General features: G+C 43.3%; 1 protein-coding gene across 7 annotated transcripts in view; it reads left to right on the top strand.

The window, feature by feature from the left end:
- Abhd3 (abhydrolase domain containing 3, phospholipase) overlaps positions 1-19,224 on the top strand; it is a 61,915-nt gene that overhangs the window by 35,834 nt on the left and 6,857 nt on the right. The window contains exons 6-9 of one of the 7 annotated variants that reach the window (XM_050148840.1): positions 4,522-4,695; positions 6,133-6,181; positions 6,260-6,425; positions 9,966-10,731. In XM_050148840.1, coding sequence (XP_050004797.1) covers positions 4,522-4,695; positions 6,133-6,181; positions 6,260-6,425; positions 9,966-10,144 — 568 coding nt within the window. In that variant the 3' untranslated portion in view covers positions 10,145-10,731. The other 6 variants (XM_050148838.1, XM_050148842.1, XM_050148844.1 and 3 more) reach the window with 6 other exon arrangements.

Below are 19,224 nucleotides of genomic sequence, written 5' to 3'. Positions count from 1 at the left end.
AAAGAGATTCCAATTGTCTATTCAGAAACTCTTGGGAAAGGCCCTTTCATCCAGCGTTGCAGCGTTGGTGCCTGAAGGCCACCCTCACCAATTAGATTAGCTTTTCCAGCTGGCTGAATATTAATGTCTCGTAAATTATTTGAAGGAATCACACCTTCTAGTTGCCTAGCACTGTGACACATTGACACGTTCCCAAGTGAGTGCACTTTCTTTTCTTTTTCTTTTCTCTTTTTTCTTTTTTACCTTTGAGATGCAGCTGACAAAAGCATAGTGTAAGCAAGAGTTTCCTGCCCAGGGAAGCCACAGACTGGGGGCATCCCAGTGCCTGCAATGTTGGGGCCAAGTATGGGCTTTGAGCCAGAACTGAGTTAAGTCAAGAAACTCTGAAGCTCTAGACCCAGATTCTGCTCTCCCAGTGAGTTGGTAAATACTTTTTAAGTAAGTGGAAAATTCCAAACACATAAAGTGGAAAATTAAGAGTCATTCCTCAGGGTCAGTAATTATCAGCTCGTGGGTAATCTTGTTCCATCAGTATCGCCCACTCCCCCAGTTCGTTCCCAGCTCTGACTGTTAACTGAACCTCATAATCACTTTATTATTGTTTCAGGTGGTACTCACTAGAGCACATGCTTACAATGTGGGAGGCCCTGGCTGCAGTTCCCAGCTCCTCAAAATAATAAATTAATCGGTTGAGTCACTTCTTGGCCTTTTTGTGTGGTGTCTTCTCAGTGTCTGATAAAGCCCCTATCTCGGGGCACTAGGTGAAGTGGATTTTGGAGCAGGGAGATAGAACAGGATCTTGCTTTATCTACACAGCATGCCTTGGAGTGCAGCACACAGCAGAAAGTTGGAAGGCCAGTAAATTAATATTTCAGTTGGTAGCTCTAAATGGAAGACCTGTTTCTTTTTTTTTTTTTTAAGTCCTAATACTCTTCTCCCCCACCCCTCCCGAGACAGGGTTTCTCTGTGTAACAGTCTCGCTGTCCCAGGCTGGCCTCGAATCCACAGAGATCTGCCTTCTAAAGTAAATAATCTAAAATAACCTTTTGAGGTAGCATCTTGACATTATTTTACTCCTGAATTGCCTCTAAAGATTTGGTTTGCCTATTTCGGGGTCTTTCTGCTTTAGATCCTTTCCTGCTCTTGTGGTTTATGTAATTTACCGGCCTCTGGCCATTATCTGACCTCTAGCTGAACCGTAAAGTTATTATATAAGAACCCAAGGATGAACTCTTCACAGGACGGAAAGCATTGTATCCAAATCCTATAGTTATTTCAAAGGGTCATTTTCAAATCCTATGTGATGGTGTACATCCATAAGTCTAGCGTTCCTGGAGGGTGAGGCAGGAGAATTACAACTTCTAAACCAGCCTGAGTTAAAAATAGAGAAGTGCTGTCTCAAAAAAAAATTTCTTTTCCGAACTGACAAGACAGCTCAGGCAAGGTCACATGCTGCCATGCAGGACAACCTGAGTTTTATCCTGGGATCTATGCAGAAGGAGAGAACTGACTTCCTCAGATTGTTCTCTGACCTCCACAAACTTGCTATAGAATGTACATACATGTACACATACATATACACACAATAAATAATTTTTAAAATTTTGAAAAAAATATTTTCAAAAGCTAAATTTCATTTTTCATAAAAATTTCCTGCCCTAAAGCCATTGGTGATGGCCCGTGCCTTTATTTTTTTCCATGATATTTATTGAGCTCTACATTTTTCTCTGCTCCCCTCCCTGCCTCTTCCCTCCCCCCTTCAACCCTTCCCCAAGGTCCCCATGCTTCCAATTTACTCAGGAGATCTTGTCTTTTTTTACTTTCTACTTCCCATGTAGATTAGATCTATGTAAGTCTCCATTAGTGTCTGCTTTGTTGTCTAAGTTCTCTGGGACTGTGGTTTGTAGGCTGGCTTTCTTTGCTTTATGTTTAAAAAACACCTATGAGTGAGTACATGCGATAATTGTCTTTCTGTGTCTGGGTTACCGCACTTAAAATAATGTTTTCTAGTTCTATCCATTTTCCTACAAAATTCAAGCTGTCATTATTTTTTTCTGCTGTGTAGTACTCCATTGTGTAAATGTACCATATTTATATATCCATTCTTCGATCTAGGGGCATTTAGGTTGTTTCCAGGTTCTGGCTATGACAAACAAAGCTGCTATGAACATAGTTGAGCACATGTCCTCGTGGCATGATTGAGCATCCTTTATATATACCAAAAAGTGGTATTACTGGGTCTTGAGAAAGGTTGTTTCCTAATTTTCTGAGACATCACCACACTGACATCCAAAGAGGCTGTACCAGCTTGCATTCCCACAAGCAATGCAGAAGTGTTCCCTTTTCCCCACATCCTCTCCAGCATAAGTTGTCATTAGTGTTTTTGATCTTGGCCATTCTTACAGGTGTAAGATGGAATCTCAGAGTTGTTTTGATTTGCATTTCTCTGATGACTAAGGATGTTGAACATTTCCTTAAGTGTCTTTCAGTCATTTTAGATTCCTCTGTTGAGAGTTCTCTGTTTAGGTCTGTACTCCATTTTGTTATTGGTTTATGTATTCTTTTGGTGTCCAATTTCTTGAGTTCTTTGTATATTTTGGAGATCAGACCTCTGTCTGATGTGGGGTTAGTAAAGATCTTTTCCCATTCTGTAGGCTGATGTTTTGTCTTGTTGACCATGTCCTTTGCTTTATAGAAGCTTTTCAATTTCAGGAGGTCCCATTTATTAATTGTTTCTCTCAGTGTCTGTGCTGCTGGGATTCTAATTAGGAAGTGCCAATGCGTTCAAGTGTACTTCCCACTTTCTCTTCTATAAGGTTTAGTGTGGCTGGCTTTATGTTGCAGTCTTTGATCCATTTGGACTTGAGTTTTGTGCATGGTGATAGATATAGGTCTATTTTCATTCTGCTACATGTTGATATTCAGTTATGCCAGAAGCATTTGTTAAATATGCTTTCTTTTTTCCATTTGATATTTTTTGCTTCTTTGTCAAATATCAGGTGTTCGAAGATGTGTGGATTGATATCCGGGTCTTCTATTTGGTTCCATTGGTCTTTCTGTCTGTTCTTATGCCAGTACCAGGCTGTTTTCAATTCTGTAGCTCTGTAGTAGAGTTTGAAGTCAGGGATTGTGTTGCCTCCTGTTGTTTTTTTTTTTTTCAGGTTTTTTTTGGTTTTCCTTGTTTTTTTTTTTTTTTTTTTTTTTTTTTGCTTTTCCAAATGAAGTTGAGTACCGTTCTTTCGAGGTCTGTGAAGAATTTTGCTGGGATTTTGACGGGCAGGTCCGTGCCTTTAATCCCAGCACTTTGAAGGCAAAGGCAGTTGTATCGCTGAGAGTTCAAGGCCAGCCTGGTCTACCGAAAAAGTTTCAGGACAGCCAGGGCTACACAGAGAAACCCTTTGTCAAAAAACAAACAACAACAAAACGAATGTTTTGTAAACTTTTGAGTTATAAAAGTAAGGAGGAAGTATTCTATCCTTTTCTCCTATTTCAGAGCTAGTCTGGAAGAAACTATACTGAGAGGTAGAACTAGGGTGTCACCCTTGGTTTGAGCCATTGAACTCTAACTCAGACTCAGGTTTTGTCCCTCTTACCCAAATAGAACTTGGCTAAAATTGAGGAAATAGAATGAAGAAACAGAAGAAGAGAAAGAAGTTCAGTAACTTCCGGGTCCAAATGCCCTGCTCATAAAATCTAACAGTGGACTGTAGAGTGCTTTGGAGGACGGGTGTGGAGGGTGACCAACCAACCAGACCAGAGAATTCAGGAGCTCAGGGTATGAGGGCCAGACAGTAGTAGTAAGGACTTCCCAAAGCCCCTGGTGATCCAGTGCGCAGCCGTGCGTAAGAGCCGCTCAGGGTAACTATCTTTCGTGTTCTTATGAAACATATAGTAATAAATTGTCTTACAGTTTGTCAAGTGCAATATAAGTAAGGATGTGGGTCGGGCATGTGGGTACACACTTGTTCTCCAAAGACTCAAGAGGCAGATGGGAGAGTGCATGACCCTGTTTCAGGAAGGAAACAAATGCTTTTAAATAGAAATGTGAGCATGGCAGATGAAATGTCTCAGTGGGAAAAGGTGCCTGCCACCAAGCCTGGTGACCCAGATTCAACCCACATGGTGGACGGCGAGAACTGACGCTGACCTCCCTACACTGTGGCGTGTGCACATACGCAAATCCATGTAAAGAGGTCTGGATATGAATATGAGGAAAGAACAAAGACAGTTCCAGTGTGCAGGACTTAAACAGTAGACACGGGTGATGGTGCTGCCCAGCTCTTGGGAGGCTAAGCTAGAAGGGTCCAGTATTCAGGCTTATTCACAGAGTTGAATGGACAAGGTCAACTGGGCTGCAAGAGGCCTTATCTCAAAAAAAAAAAAAAAAAAAAAAAGGAAAGAAAAGAAAAAGAAAGAGTAAGCAATGCGTCCTTGCTGCTTCTGCCTGTTCTTGTGAAGCACCCTTAGAAAGGGACTCTTGAGACAAACCAGTCACAGTCTTCTTGTTTCTCACCATCTTAGAATGCTGCTTCTAAATTACCTGGGCAAAATTGGGTCCAAAACTCCTCTGATGGCAGCTGCAACATTCTCAGTTGGCTGGAATACTTTCGCTTGCTCAGAGTCGTTGGAGAAGCCGCTAAACTGGCTGCTGTTTAATTACTACTTGACAACTTGCCTCCAGTCTTCAGTTAAGAAGTAAGTCATATTTAAACTTTTTGTTGCCAAACATTTTAGATTACACAATCCAGCAGTATGAAATTTTAGAGTTTAACACTACCAGTATATGTATATTTATTTATAAACATATTTATTACAGTACTAAAATATTCTTTATATTATGGATGCATACCAAAAATTATAAGGTAAAAATATAGATAAAATGCAGGTGGGTGGTAGTCGCGCACACCTTTAACCCCAGCACTCCCAAGTGGGAGGCAGAGACAGGCATGTCTCTGTGAGTTTGAAGCTTGTCTGTTCTGCAAAGTAAGTTCCAGGACAGCCAGGACTGTTAGACAGAGAATCTCAGGTTATCGGGTTTGGTAGCAGGCACCTTTACCCACTGAGCCATCTTAGACCCTATCTTGAAAAACCAAAAGAAAAAGGCATTAATGTATTCTTTCTGTGTTTGTGCCCCTCTGTTTGTTTTGCTATTCTAAATTATTCTGAAAACTACATTAGTGTGGAGTGTATTTGGTGATATGTTTGGGCTGTTTCCTTAGATTTTCTGGTTGTCAGTCTTTTTCAAACCTAATTCTTTCTCAGGTAGTATGTTAAGAATGTCCTGTGTGGTGGTAAACCCCTTTGATCCCAGTACCCAAGAGGCAGAGGCAGGCAGATCTCTGTGAGTTCAAGGCCAGCCTGGTCTAAATTGTAAGCTCCAGGACAGTTTGGGCTACATAAAGACCTTGTCGCAAAAAAACAAACACAAGAGTGTCCCATGTTGAATAATCCAGCTCCTTAAGCATGTTCTTACAAGCATAGTGTGTTTTAGAAATGGGAGCATGTGAGCTAGTAAGATGTGGTAGTGTGAGCCTGTGTGTGGTAGTGTCAGTCTGTATGTGGTAGTGTCTGTCAGTCTGTATGTGGTAGTGTCTGTCAGTCTGTATGTGGTAGTGTCTGTCAGTCTGTATGTGGTAGTGTCTGTCAGTCTGTGTGTGATAGTGTCTGTCAGTCTGTGTGTGATAGTGTCTGTCTGTCTGTGTGTGATAGTGTCTGTCTGTAGCCCCAGCCCTCGTGAGAGGATGGGAGGCAGAGGTGGGGCTAGCCTGGTAAAAACGGCAACCCATACCAAAGCTGTCTTCTAACCTCGACATGTGCACACGTGTGTATGTACACACACACAGACTTTAAGCAAACTTAAAATTATTTTCATTACACTTTTATTAACTTTGTGTGGGCAGTATGCTAAGTAGGTCAAAGAACTGTCTGTGAAGAAATTCTTTCTATCGTTTGGGTCCAGGCCAACAGGCTTGAGAGCATATGTCTTTACCACTGAGCCCAGCAAATACTGTGTTAGTACCAGTGTTGCGCCCTGTGCTAGTTAGTCTGTTTCATTACCTGTCCTTATGTATTTTAGGTATGACTGAGGTAGAGATTACCTCAATTCTTAGTTTGGAATTTCTTTTGTTCTAGGCACCAGCATATGTTTGTCAAACAAATCGACATGGACCAGGTCATGAAGGTAAGGGGTAGCTTTTCCTAATATTTTTATTTCCTCTTATGTCTCCAAGGGTAGATTCAGCCTGGATTTGTTTTTTAGGCTAAGTCTATTAGAGAGTTTGATAAACGATTCACCTCAGTCATGTTTGGATACCGAACAATTGATGATTATTACACCGACGCCAGTCCTAACCGCAGACTGAAGTCCGTGGGAATCCCGGTGTTGTGCCTGAATGCCGCGGATGATGTCTTCTCGCCCAGCCACGGTAAGAATCTGTCCACGCTTCGGCGTGAATTAATTCTTTCAAAGACATCTTTTAGGTTCATTTCTGTGTATGCCTGTGTGCATGTATGCCGTGTGCGTGTATGCCGTGTGCGTGTATGCCCTGTGCGTGTGTGCCGTGTGCGTGTGTGCCGTGTGCGTGTATGCCGTGTGCGTGTATGCCGTGTGCGTGTATGCCGTGTGCGTGTATGCCGTGTGCGTGTGTGCCCTGTGCGTGTGTGCCCTGTGCGTGTGTGCCGTGTGCGTGTATGCCGTGTGCGTGTATGCCGTGTGCGTGTATGCCGTGTGCGTGTATGCCGTGTGCGTGTGTGCCCTGTGCGTGTGTGCCCTGTGCGTGTGTGCCTGTGTGCGTGTGTGCCCTGTGCGCATAGAGGCCAGAAGAGGGCAACAGATGCCTGGAACTGGAGCCACCAGACATCAGTGCTGGGAACTGAGCCCCAACTGCTGAGCCGTCTCCCCAGTTCCTAGTTTAACTTTTAAAATGTTCTTTTTAAGGAAGTACAGCAGTCATATAATGTTTTCCATTATAATTTTCACTAAAACGCTGCCTGCATGGAGCTCCCTGCCTGTAATCCCAGCACCTGGGCACCGATGCGAAAAGAAGAAATGCGCTCGAGGCCTGAACCCTGATAACTTTAATAACTTCCAACCTGGGCCAGGAAGACATTATCTTGAAACATAAAAACAAGCAAATAAAAGTTAGCGTTTAGAACTTAGTATCAAAGTGCTTCAGACCACATGACCAGTGTTTTCAGGGTTCCCTTCTGCTGTCAGACTCAGGCCCAGTGAGAGCTGATTGTGTGTTCTTGTGTTTGTGAGCTTTGGTTCTCGAAGGCAGGGCCTTTGGGCAGATTATGCTCTGGCATCTTTGCCTGGGGAGAGCCCCTCATTTTCCTGGGGTTCCAAAAAAAAAAAAAAAAGTTGAAGTTTTTCTTCCCCTTTAACCTGAAAGAGGACTTGAAACTTTAGAAACACAATGTCCTTGAGTATTTCAATGCTGGAAGCAAATCTGAGCCAAAAATTTATTTCTAAATGAAAATAGATTATAGGTTTTTTTTATTTCTCCTGGAAAGAGTAAGGAAGAAAATTATTCCAAAATTAACTTCCATACTCTCTTAATTTAAGAATAGCAGTTGGGCAGGAAAGATGGCTCAGTGGTTGGAAACATGTATTGCTCTTGCCAAAGTCCCAAGTTCAGTTCCCAGCACCTACATCAAGCAACAGGAAATCACCTGTAACACCAGACCTATCGCCACCTGCTGGCCTGCACAGGCACTTCACTCATATACACAACCTGTTCTACACATGCGTAATTTAAAATAACAAAAGTAAATCTTAAAAAGAAGTCTCCTAATTTAAAAACCAGCAATAAGCATACGTATTTGTTTATCAAACATGTATGCCATCTTACTAACTTACAAATAATCTTACAAACTTGGGAGTCAAAAGGCTTGCCCTCTGACTGTGTGTAAAGATGGCTATTATTTTGTCGTTGTCAACACAGGATGTTACTCTGTAACCCAGGCTTCCCTGGAACTCGTGATCCTCCTGCCTCCACCCCCATGTTGTGGAGTGTCAAGTGTGAGCCATCATGCCTGGCTCCAAAAAATCTTTTTAAATCAGTTTTAAGCTTTAATGTGTTTGGGTGTTTTGCTTTCATGTGTGTCTGCACCTGGTGCCCACAGATGCCGGAAGTGGGAATCACAGCTCCTGGAACTAGAGTTACAGATGGTTGTGAGCTGCCACGTGGGAGCTGGGACTCAAACCTGGGTCCTCTGGAAGATCTTAAGTGCCCATAACCACTGAGTCATCTCTCCAGCACCTCAAGAAAAGAATCTTTTATTTTCTCCAAATACTTAATTAAAAGCATTTATTTTGGGTTGGGCTGGAGCTCAGTGGTAGGGTGCTTGCCTGGTTCATTTGAGGCCCTGAATTCAGCCATCACTAAACAGAATTAATTACCCAGATTCCAACCCTAGCGATTGTGTTGTAAAGTTTTAGAACATCCCAACATACACAGATGCCTTAATCACGTTTACCCAGAGGTCATTTCTAATAACTGGCACTTTGGGCCTTCACTTGTAGATAAGAAAATGAAAGCTGGGCATCAGTGGCGCACGCCTTTAGTCCCAGCACTCGGGAGGCAGAGGCAGGTGGATCTCTGTGAGTTAGAGGCCAGCCTGGTCTACACAGCTAGTTCCAGGACAGGCTCCAAAGCTACAGAGAAACCCTGTCTTGAAAATTCAAAGAAAGAAAAGAAACTGAAACTGGCTTTGGTGTCAGTTAAATTACACAGTGCTCCTTCGCATCTTTTCACTGGGTCAGATCTGACGCTTCTCCATCCGTTTTTATCCTTTGCTGCCTGTGCTACAAACAAGAGTTTCCCAGCATTCAACCTGACCCACAAGGGTGAAGTTGCAACTCATTGTTTCCTGTTTTTTCCCAGGCCCTTAAACCAGTCTTACCACATAGTGGACAATTGTCTGCAGCCTGCGGGAACAGGCAGCCAACACCCTTCACAAGGCTGCGCTGTCTGCAGTCAGGGTTAGATTCTCTCAGAGTGCTGGGGGGAGCCCGGTGGGAGAACTTAGATTGAGCATTCACGAGGTCCCCAGTTGGCCTTTGGGGCATGTGCCCTGCACTTGTGGACGCACACACATATTTTATTTTTCCACTGTCTGAACACTAACACCTAGGAGAAAAAGAAAGCAACTTTAATTCATGACCTTGAAGTCTGTTTAAAATTAACGTGATAGGGGTGCACAAACACTGCTGTTCCTGGGGAGTTGTTTTATGTCACTCCTGAGCTGTTTTCCAGTAGTTTCTCTTTCCTGTTCGAGAAACAGAGAATCAGAAAGACAGGAAATATATATATATATATTGAAATCTGGGATTTCAAGTCCTTTGTAGAGTTATCAATCATGAATCATGTTTAGACATCTAAATTCACATATGATCAAAATTACACCGAATGGATTTACAACTCTCACAAAGGTTAGCTTAGTTTTAATTTCAGAAAACAAGAATCAGCCTGTGTTTTTATTTTGTTTTATCTGGTCTTTCTAGATGTGTTTGTGCACGAGTATCCACACACTCTCACGAGTGCTCCAGAGCATTAGGAAGGTCTCAGGCAGTTCCATCACTGTGCCGTGTGGGTCCCAGAGACCAAACCCAGGCTATCAGGCAGGGGACAAGTGCCTTGGTAGCTGAGCTGTCTCACAGCCAATAAACAGCCTGCACGTTAGGTTATGTAAAATCTTGGATTGATTCCTTTAGAAATAAGGATCTAGGAGAAATAGGTATTGTTATAAGATATAGATGATTGTATAAATTAGTCAGACTCAGTCCATTTAGCCACACTCATCACAAATATTTGTTTAATGATTAGAGTGTTTTTACTGATTAGAAATGATAAAGTGTGCTTTACCTAACAATGTTAATGCTCTCTCTCCCCCCCTCCCCGTCCTTCCCGCTCCCACCTCTTTACCACCAACACCCCATCTTACTGCTTTGATCCCTCAAGCTATCCCAGTAGAAACTGCTAAGCAAAACCCTAATGTCGCTTTGGTTCTTACTTCTTATGGAGGCCATATTGGTTTTCTGGAGGGAATCTGGCCTAGGCAATGCACTTACATGGATCGAGTCTTCAAGCAATTTGTGCAAGCCATGGTCGAGCATGGACATGAACTCAACAACATGTAGTTCCTTGGGTACATTAAGTCTGAGCCACCATTGTTGGATCACCTCAGCTCAGTGCACAATGTCAACTCCTGAGTGTGAAGCTGGCAAGCCAGCAGATGGTGAGGAGGTCCAGTGCTGTGGGAAGCAAAACAACTTTGTAGCAAGAACTAAAGCTAGTGTAGATTGTTCCTGCTGTAGCTCTTATTTTTACTCTGCCTTACCAAGTACGACCTTAAATTAAGTAGTCCTTATAAACATGAATTGCACTTAACCAAAACTATTGTGTAAAAGATTTTAATCCTCAGGGTTTTCGTTTAGACTGGTATTGTTAGATTACCCAGTCCAATGACTTAATGACTGTTAAGAGATTGTGATGATTTGAATGTAAGCTCTAAGCGGGCATTCCCGAAAGCTCAGCACTGACCAGGGACACGCGCTGCACCGCGTGTGTTCTGACCTGAGAGGGCGAATGCAGCCGTTAGACTGCCTCCTGATAATGTTCAATTAGGGCTGACCTGTGTTTTACAATTATCATTTACATGCTTATTTTTAAAATAGTACATGTGCATACATATATCATTATATTAAAATAAATTCTATCATTTTAAGTTGCTTCTTTGTGAATTTTTATCTATAGAAGTAGAGCCCTGTTGGGTGTGGCAGCACACAGGTTTAATCTCAGCACTCAAGAGCCACAGTCAGGTGGATTACAGTGAGTTTGAGGCCAGCCTGGATTGTAGTGAGCTCTAGTCAGCCAGGGCTACAGAGTCTCAAAGAAAGAAAAAAGGCCCAGAGTGAAATATCTGAAAAGTATGCAATTGATAATTTCATAAATATATTACCAAGAAAACGTCTTACTTCACTGTTTTCAGGATATAGGCTGACGTCACATGCCACTGAAGAACACTTCAGGCTGGGGCACTTTCCTAGCATGCAGAGAGCCTCGGTTTAATCCCCAGAACTACATAAAATTGAGCACGCTGCTGAGCATGTAGCCTGTAATTGCAGCACTGTGGGGGTTGTTCAAGGGCCAAGAGTGGAGAGGGGACACTTTGGGCTACAGGATATTTAATTGGGTTAAAAGGTATCACAAGATCACCCCCCCCACACACACACACTATGTGTAATAATTTTTTGGTTTTTTTTTTTTTTTTTGGATTTTTTGAGACAGGGTTTCTCTGTAGCTTTTGGTTCCTGTGCTGGAACTCCCTTTGTACCAGGCTGGCCTCGAACTCACAGAGATCCGCCTGCCTCTGCTTCCCGAGTGATGGGATTAAAGGCGTGCGCCACCACCGCCCGGCTGTGTGTAATAATTTTTAAAATTAAGTTTAAAAATAAAAAATAATTTAAGCATCGGGTTAGTTAGCTCAGCTGAAGAGTGTCTGCCCATGTCCAAGTCCCTGACTTCAATCTCCCAGTACCACGGGAAAAAAACAATAATTTGGTAGTTATTGGCAAATCCCTTTTATAGAAGTTTTGCCGTCTCTGTGGTCCTGTCTGCAGTACTGACATCGTAAACTGTCTTGTTTAGTCCTGGCTGACCTCGGATTCGCTATGTAAATCAGGATAGCCTCCAACTTAGAGATCCACTTCTTTCTAAGACTGAAATTAATGGTGTGTGCCGTCAAGTCTGGCTCTCAAACTGTTTGAATTTTGAGTTTGTTTTTTTTTTTTTTTTTTTTTGATACATGTCTCATTATATAGCCTAAGCTGATCCCAAACTCTCAGCCCTCCAGCTTCAGTTTTCTGAATATCTGGGATACAAAGTTGTAACCATGCCCAACTCCGAAACTATTGTGTGATAATTTCATAAGTGAATATATTTTGATCAAATTCTACCCCTCCAATTCTTTCTGTAGCCACTCCAGCCTTTTTTATGTGCATTGGTGTTTGAGTTGCATGCATGTCTGTGTGAGGGTGTCATAGCCCCTAGAGCTGGAGTTACAAAGGATTGTGAGCTGCCGTGAGAGTGCTGAATTAACTCGGGTCCTCTGAAAGAACCACTGAGTATCTCTCCAGCCCTCATGTGTTCTTTTCTTTTTTTTTTTCTTTTTTTATGAAAGTGAACTCAATGTCAGGTCTTCCACTGCGACATGAGCAGCCTAGCAGGGTCAGCATCCAAAGAGAACGAGCTCCCCCAGTAGACATTCACTGCCAATAATGCCCCCAAGGCTCAGGAGCCATCATGTGGGGAAGACTGAGAACCAGGGGTCGTGGAGAACTGAGGAAAACTGTGCAGCAGCTGTGCACAGTGAAGGCGCTCGGCCTGACAAGGAGCATGGGAGAAATGAAGAACAGATTGACAGACTGCAGTCTCTGATGGGGAAGCTGCGTAACATTGTTATCATACAGCTGACAATGAGATGAGGGTTGTTACAGATCAACAGAAAGGGTTTGTGCTATACAGCTGGATCAAGGAATCAGATTTAGCTCCTCTAGATAGGAGTGGTCTCTGCAGAGGAGCAGTCTTCAGGCTGTAAACATGGGGTGGGGAGAGCTACAGTGAACGTTGTTTGAACACGCTGTCACTTTTCACACTTAGGACCCCAAGGAAGGCTTTGCCATGTCCCTCTAGGTATGAAGCAGAATCCTGGACATGGCAATACTCACTCAGGACCTCACACGCTCCCCACAGTAGTGTTTTCCGGACATGACCAGGTCATGCACACAGCAGCTCAAGGTGGCTGTGACTGCATACACAAGACTACAAAAGGTCGAGCCTGTCAGAATTCCACTGTGGATAAGGAAGGGGCTTAGTCACACTCCTAGCTGATGGAACTTTAGTTTTGATTTTATTTTACTTAATATTTGGGGAGAGAGAGAGAGAGAGAGAGAGAGAGAGAGAGAGAGAGAGAGAGAGAGAGAGAGAGAGAGAATGAGTGCCGTGATGAATGTGTTAAGATCAGAGGACAGTTGAGTCAGCTCTCCTTCCATGTGGTCTACGGGAGACTTGTCTCCAAATGGTTCAGTTTTTTTTTTTTTTTTTGATATTTGGGCTATTTAGCCTTTATGGTGGTATAAAGGGTTACTAGGGTAAAGAGAAGAGTGGGGTACAGAGCTGTGTGTGCCATGGAACAGAACTGCACACAGGGAAATCCCACAGGCGATACGGACAAGTGACGCACTCTACTATGGTCTGGGGAATAGGAGACAATTCTCTAGTGTGTGTGGCTCGGCAGGTGGGGGCTTGCCGCCAAGCCTGACAGTCTGAGTTCAATCCCTGGACCGCACCCACAGAAGGGAAGAACAGATTGCTGAAAGCTGTTTTCAGATCCCACACATGCTCCATGGCAAATATGCACTCACACACATGCATCACAAAAATAAATGGTAAGAACTTTTTAAAAATGTATTATACTCGTTTATTTTTAAAATAAAAAAATAAATGCAAAGGACTTATGAAACATGGCAAGCAGAAGAGATGGGAATAGAAGACTGTGAGGAAACCCAAGACAATGACATTCAAATGCTAGTTAATCACTCATGAAGAAAACATGAGAATTTCAGATGAATGTGAATGCTTTGTAGTATTGCCAAGCAATGCAGCCAGACTCCTTAGGATAGACAACTATGTGTTAACTGCAATACCAGACTAACAGTATCTTGTCCAGGCTGGTGATGTATGCCTATAATCCCAGCATCTGGGAGTCTAAAACAAAAGGATAGCCATGAGTTCCAGGACAGCCTAGTGTACACACCAAGAGTCTGTCTTGAAAACAACCAAGAAACAAACAATACACCACACACACACACACACACACACACACCTGGGTGTTACGGGGTATGCACCTATAATCTCAAATATAAAACATCTCCAAACCAAAGCAGGATATAGTATTTCAATTTTTCAATTTATTTCTTTTTTCTTTCTTTTTTTTTTTTTTTTTTTTTTTTTTGAGAGCAGGTTTCTCTGTAGCTTTGGAGCCTGTCCTGGAACTAGCTCTTGTAGTCCAGGTTGGCCTCGAACTCACAGAGATCCGCCTGCCTCTGCCTCCCGAGTGCTGGGATTAAAGGCGTGCGCCACTATCCGGCTGTACTATTTCAATTTCAGCTCCTTCCCCCCACTATAACATCTCATTACAACAGACAGAAGAACTGTGGGTATTGAATGAGATAAACAATGCAAAGTTGGAAGAGCAAAATGACTCAGCATGTCAGCATCTGCCATCAAGTCTCATAACCTAAATCCAACCCCCGGACCCTACAGGGTGGATAGGGATAACCAGTTCCCCAAAAATATTCCCTGACATTCATATGCACACTGTGGCATGTGTGACATACACATTAATAATTAATAATAATAAAATACAACTTTACCAAAATATTTAAAGCCAGGAACATGGTGCCTGACCAGTTTTAGCAGTACTTAAGGTAGAAAACCAGAATAGGCCACAATTTTACCAAGTTCTCCTAAACTAGACAGTATTACAAATTCACTTGGGTAGATTGAGAAGAAGATGGATTTCTTCAGCCTCTGAATGAAAGCATCTGTGATGCAGTCTGTCCTCCTGCAGACATCAGAGCATCTGTGATGTAGTCTGTCCCCCTGCAGACATCAGAGCATCTGGTGACACAGTCTGTCTCTATGCAGACATCAGAGTATCTGGTGAAGCAGTCTGTCTCCATGCAGACATCTGAGTAAAGTGATAATTTAAAAAAAAAATACCATTCACAGTTCTTCTAAGCCTATTATAGCACTTGTCACAAGGAAAGCTCTCAGCCTTGAGAACTTAATTTGAAATAGATGAGGACAATCTGCCAGGTGATAATGAATGCCTAAGAAGTGTTGTGTTTTAGCTCCTGTTCTCACTAAATGACAGCACTTTGACCCCCACTTTTTCTAAGACCAAGGAAAATTACAAAATAAGCACTAAACTTATTTTCCTATATTATAATATCTGCATTGGCTAATATAGGAATAGTTACCGTGTATAGTTTCTTTTGTTGTTTTGATTTCTAAAATATATTTATTTCTGATAGTAATCTGGTTTTTTGAAATGCTCTCTGTGGACTAGTACAATAAAGTAGTCCCACACCAGCTCAGAATGGAGTATAATAAAGGGTTCTTTATTTTGGGGTAAACTCACAGATCAACAGTCCTCTGCACAAGTGGGGAACAGAAACAGAACCCAGCAGCGAAGAGGCTGCACACATTTCTCTTTATACAGTACCTGTGGCCACACCCAGAGTATGCCAGTATCTTAAAGGCTATTGGCTGAAAATTTCCCACAGCACCTTCCCCTTTTGTCTAAATAAAAGAGTTCTAAGCTAATATAAAACTATATATAATAAGAACAAATATCAAATATAAAAATTAGAATTACAACGAGCATAAACAACATCAAGCAAGAAACATATGCTAAATGTTTTAATAGTTATCCTATTCTAAGAAGTCTAAGTCTTGTACTAGAAATGGCTTGGCTGCTGGGCAGTCATGGGGTACGCCATTAATCCCAGCACTCAGGAGGAAGAGGCAGGCAGATCTCTGTGAGTTTGAGGCCAGCCTGGTCTACAAAAGCTAGTTCCAAGACAGGCTCCAAAGCTACAGAGAAACCCTGTCTTGGAAAAAAAAAAAGAAAAGAAAAGAAAAGAAATGGGTTGGCTAGTAATAAGAGGAAAATAACTATGACTTTCTAGTCTTTAACCCCATCAAAGACCTGAGAAGGGAAATAATATTACTTGAATAAACAGGAAGTACAATCAAGCAACTTCCAAAATGTGCAGTAGCTGACAGAAACAACTGGCTACCTGGGCAATCACCAAAGTCTCATTTGCAACGTTGGAGCAACCAACTTTGGTTAGGGCCTAGAGTAACTGAGAGACCATTTTCAGAGGCAGGAAAATGTTCAAAACCTTCTTACCCTGTATTGGCAAGGTCTGGCAGTCTTCTTTCTTGTATCCTGCTTGTCCAGTCCAGACATCGTGCATTTTGTCAGTGGTCGAGGCATGGGCAGTTCTTTGCCAAAAGACCAGTTTTGCCAAGAAAAAAACAAACTCCAAGTGGAGTATCTTTGGCACCCAACATTCTCTCAGGAATAGATCGGTGCGGCCAAGAGCAATCCTTTCTCATGTCAACAGAGCCCTAAGTTATTTAAGTGCCATATTCTACAGTTCTTTGAAGTGGTTGAAGATGACCTGTCTATGCAGAGTACCATCTCTATGTATCTAAAGAACCTGATTGGTCTAACTATAAGAATGACAAACATGGGTGACTATTGACCTATAGTTCTTAATACGTATTTCATATTAGAATACTAGACAATCTTTAAACAACTGTGCAACAATGAGGACAGTGACCTCAAAATGTAGAAAATGTATAAATATCTTGATCAGAGGTAGAAATGTTTAGTGCAATATTATAAATATATTGTCGCGTCCACCCTTGACCAGCAAGGAAAAACCCAACACCCGGAGTTCTTCTTGCAGCAGTTTTCAGGACTTTATTCACAGCAATCTATCTCCTTCTCTTTCTCTCTCTCTCTCTCTCTCTCTTCTCCCTTCCCCTCTCTCTCCGGACAAATCTCTCCCAGCCCTTAAGTAGGCATGGGCTGCCAACCCTGGATTGCCAGGTGGGCATTGCCCATAGGCCCACGCATATGCAAGCAGCTAATAATCATTGCGTTATCACAGCATAAGTCAGGTCTTAGGCATAATTAGGAGCTGATTATCAGATGTGGCTTCACGCAGCTCGCTACAGTTCCCCCTTTTGTTTTGTAAAGCATCAGGCAAGAGTAGAGGTCTGATCTCTGTTAAAAATGAAACATGTACTAGTGTCTGTCCAGGTGTCATCCACTCAGAGAACACTAGACCTGTCCAGTGCCTTTTTACAGAGGTGGGAGTTAGACCCCAACCCACATGCAATCAGACTTGCTCTTCTTGAGGCTGATGTATGCTTACCTCAAGTGCAGTGCACAAGCCTCGCATTCTGTGCTCAAATATAGATAACCAAGCTTGAGGGGACTGTCCTGCTTCAATGACCGTGAAGGCCTGAATGATCATAACTGCATTGCGATGCTGTGAATCCCTTATGTGACAAATGCACCACAGGCATACCAGGGAGGCAAGCACCATTAAGCCTGTTAGGGCTCCTATTCCCGCCCACTCCTTCAGATGATCCATGGCTGTAGATGATCCAGGAAGATAGTTCTTCTGCCAGGCTGGTATCCATGTGTGTGGAATCTGCAGTCACAATCGTCACTCGCAGCTTTTCCAGTTGTTGTTTGAATTCACCAGACCAATTACCTAAAAGATATCTAGACAATTCTTTAGACAAATTAGCTGCATGAGTCATATTGAATGCTGGTCACACATAGCCCCGGATGGATAGAAATGTCTGGCAGACTAGGGTATGGACTTGCCTCTCTTAACATACCCCAGCTGCCATACCCCCATGGCACATTCATTCTTGTCAGCTGAGTGTATGGAAGACACCTCCCTCGTGCACCTCTTTGGCTTCCCTAGCAGCTCAGCTGATCCTGCTTCTGCTAAGTAACCATATGCTGTATTCTCATGGGTTTTCTGATCTTACACAGGATTTAAAGATAAATGCCCACGGCAACAGGTGTTAAGATTGCTAGCGATAGGGTTCCCAATCACCACTAGACCCAACCTCCCATTTGGGATATGGTGTTCTACCAACCCTTTAACTAAAACAGAGCACACAGGTACCTGCTCCTACAATAGGGCAGTCTCTTGATTTAAATTCGCTCTGCCGCAGACTCTTCAGCGCCGAGCAGAGCCTGAAACTGCCATTGTCTTTTCCTTGCCCTGCGGCTACGCTGCGTCCTTGGGCAGCCCTGTGTGGTCTTCGCTCCAGCACTTGTTGTTGTGTTTGCTGATACTCCTGGCACTGCTGTGGCATCCGCCAGGCTAGGCACCAACTGGGCTGAGGCAATGTGCCTTCCACCACAGCCACCTAGCAAAGCTCTGCTTCAGCTGCCCTCTCCAGACTGGTGCATGGAGTGGCGCGGAACTCAGGAAAGCAGGCTGCTCTGCAACCACTGAAGGGTGGAGCAGAACTCAGGAGAAAGCAGGCTTGTTGCTCTGAAGGAACCCCGCTTAAATTATCTTAAAGGGAATTGGGCGTTGTCAATCTCTCTGGCTACTTCCTGCTGAGCGGGGACGTTGCATTCTTAGATCTTAGAGATATTTACTACAATCTACTGCCATTTTCCAGTCGCACTTGGACTCAGGCCGCAGGGACTGGGGAGAGGCGGAGACTCCACTTCCCCACCGAACTGTAGGGAGGAGGCCAACAGATCTTATTGCTTACTGTGCTTCTGTGCCCTGAGGCAGGTCCCGGGTGTTTGCAGCTTCGCAGACCCTCAGCCTGGAGCTCCTAGGCCTTGGAGCCACAGCTGCTCACACTCCACTGCAAACTCAGGCAGTCTTGGTAATTCAAACCACATGAATATAACTCCCTTCCTTAGCATACCTTGTTCAGCGGCAAAATCCAGATCTCTACCAGGCTTATCCCAGGATGACACATTAAGATTGCCAGAGACGGCAAACCAAGAAGCAATTGTGTCACATTTAGCCAAAAACCTCTCCAAAACGCGTTAAGAGCCAGAGAAATCAGGTGTGATGTTGAATCACCCATTTAAACAAATGTTAAATTCGTACCATTTCACATTTAATCCGTCCACTTTTGTCGTGGCTCTACTTTCACTTTTATCTGTCCACTCTAGTCGTGGCCCTCACTTTAAACCATCCACTATAGTCGTGGCTCTTATTACCCCCACTCTCCCTTCTTACCGGTGAGAGCAGAAAACCCGCATTTATTGCGATTCCTCAATCTTACCGATGCACCCCCTGACTGCAGCAAGTTCTGGGCTCCGTGGAGAGAGGTTTGGAGGTTCCCCGTATGCTTGTCCCCGTATGGGCCACCAACTGTCACATACCGCCTTGTCCACACCTGAGCTCTTCTCACTGCAGTTTATTCCAGGACTTTATTCACTTTCTCTCCCCCCCCCCTCTCTCTTTCCTCTCTCCCTCTCTCTCCGGACAAATCTCTCCCAGCCCTTAAGTAGGCATGGGCTGCCAACCCTGGATTGCCAGGTGGGCATTGCCCATAGGCCCACGCATATGCAAGCAGCTGATAA

This window comes from Alexandromys fortis, unplaced genomic scaffold (genome assembly GCF_014885135.2).
Source record: "Alexandromys fortis isolate MF-2015 unplaced genomic scaffold, M_Fortis_MF-2015_v1.1 scaffold_4, whole genome shotgun sequence".
NCBI lineage: Eukaryota > Metazoa > Chordata > Mammalia > Rodentia > Cricetidae > Alexandromys > Alexandromys fortis.
The sequence above is the reverse complement of the archived record's forward strand: the minus strand, read 5'-3'. Positions and strand labels throughout refer to the sequence as shown.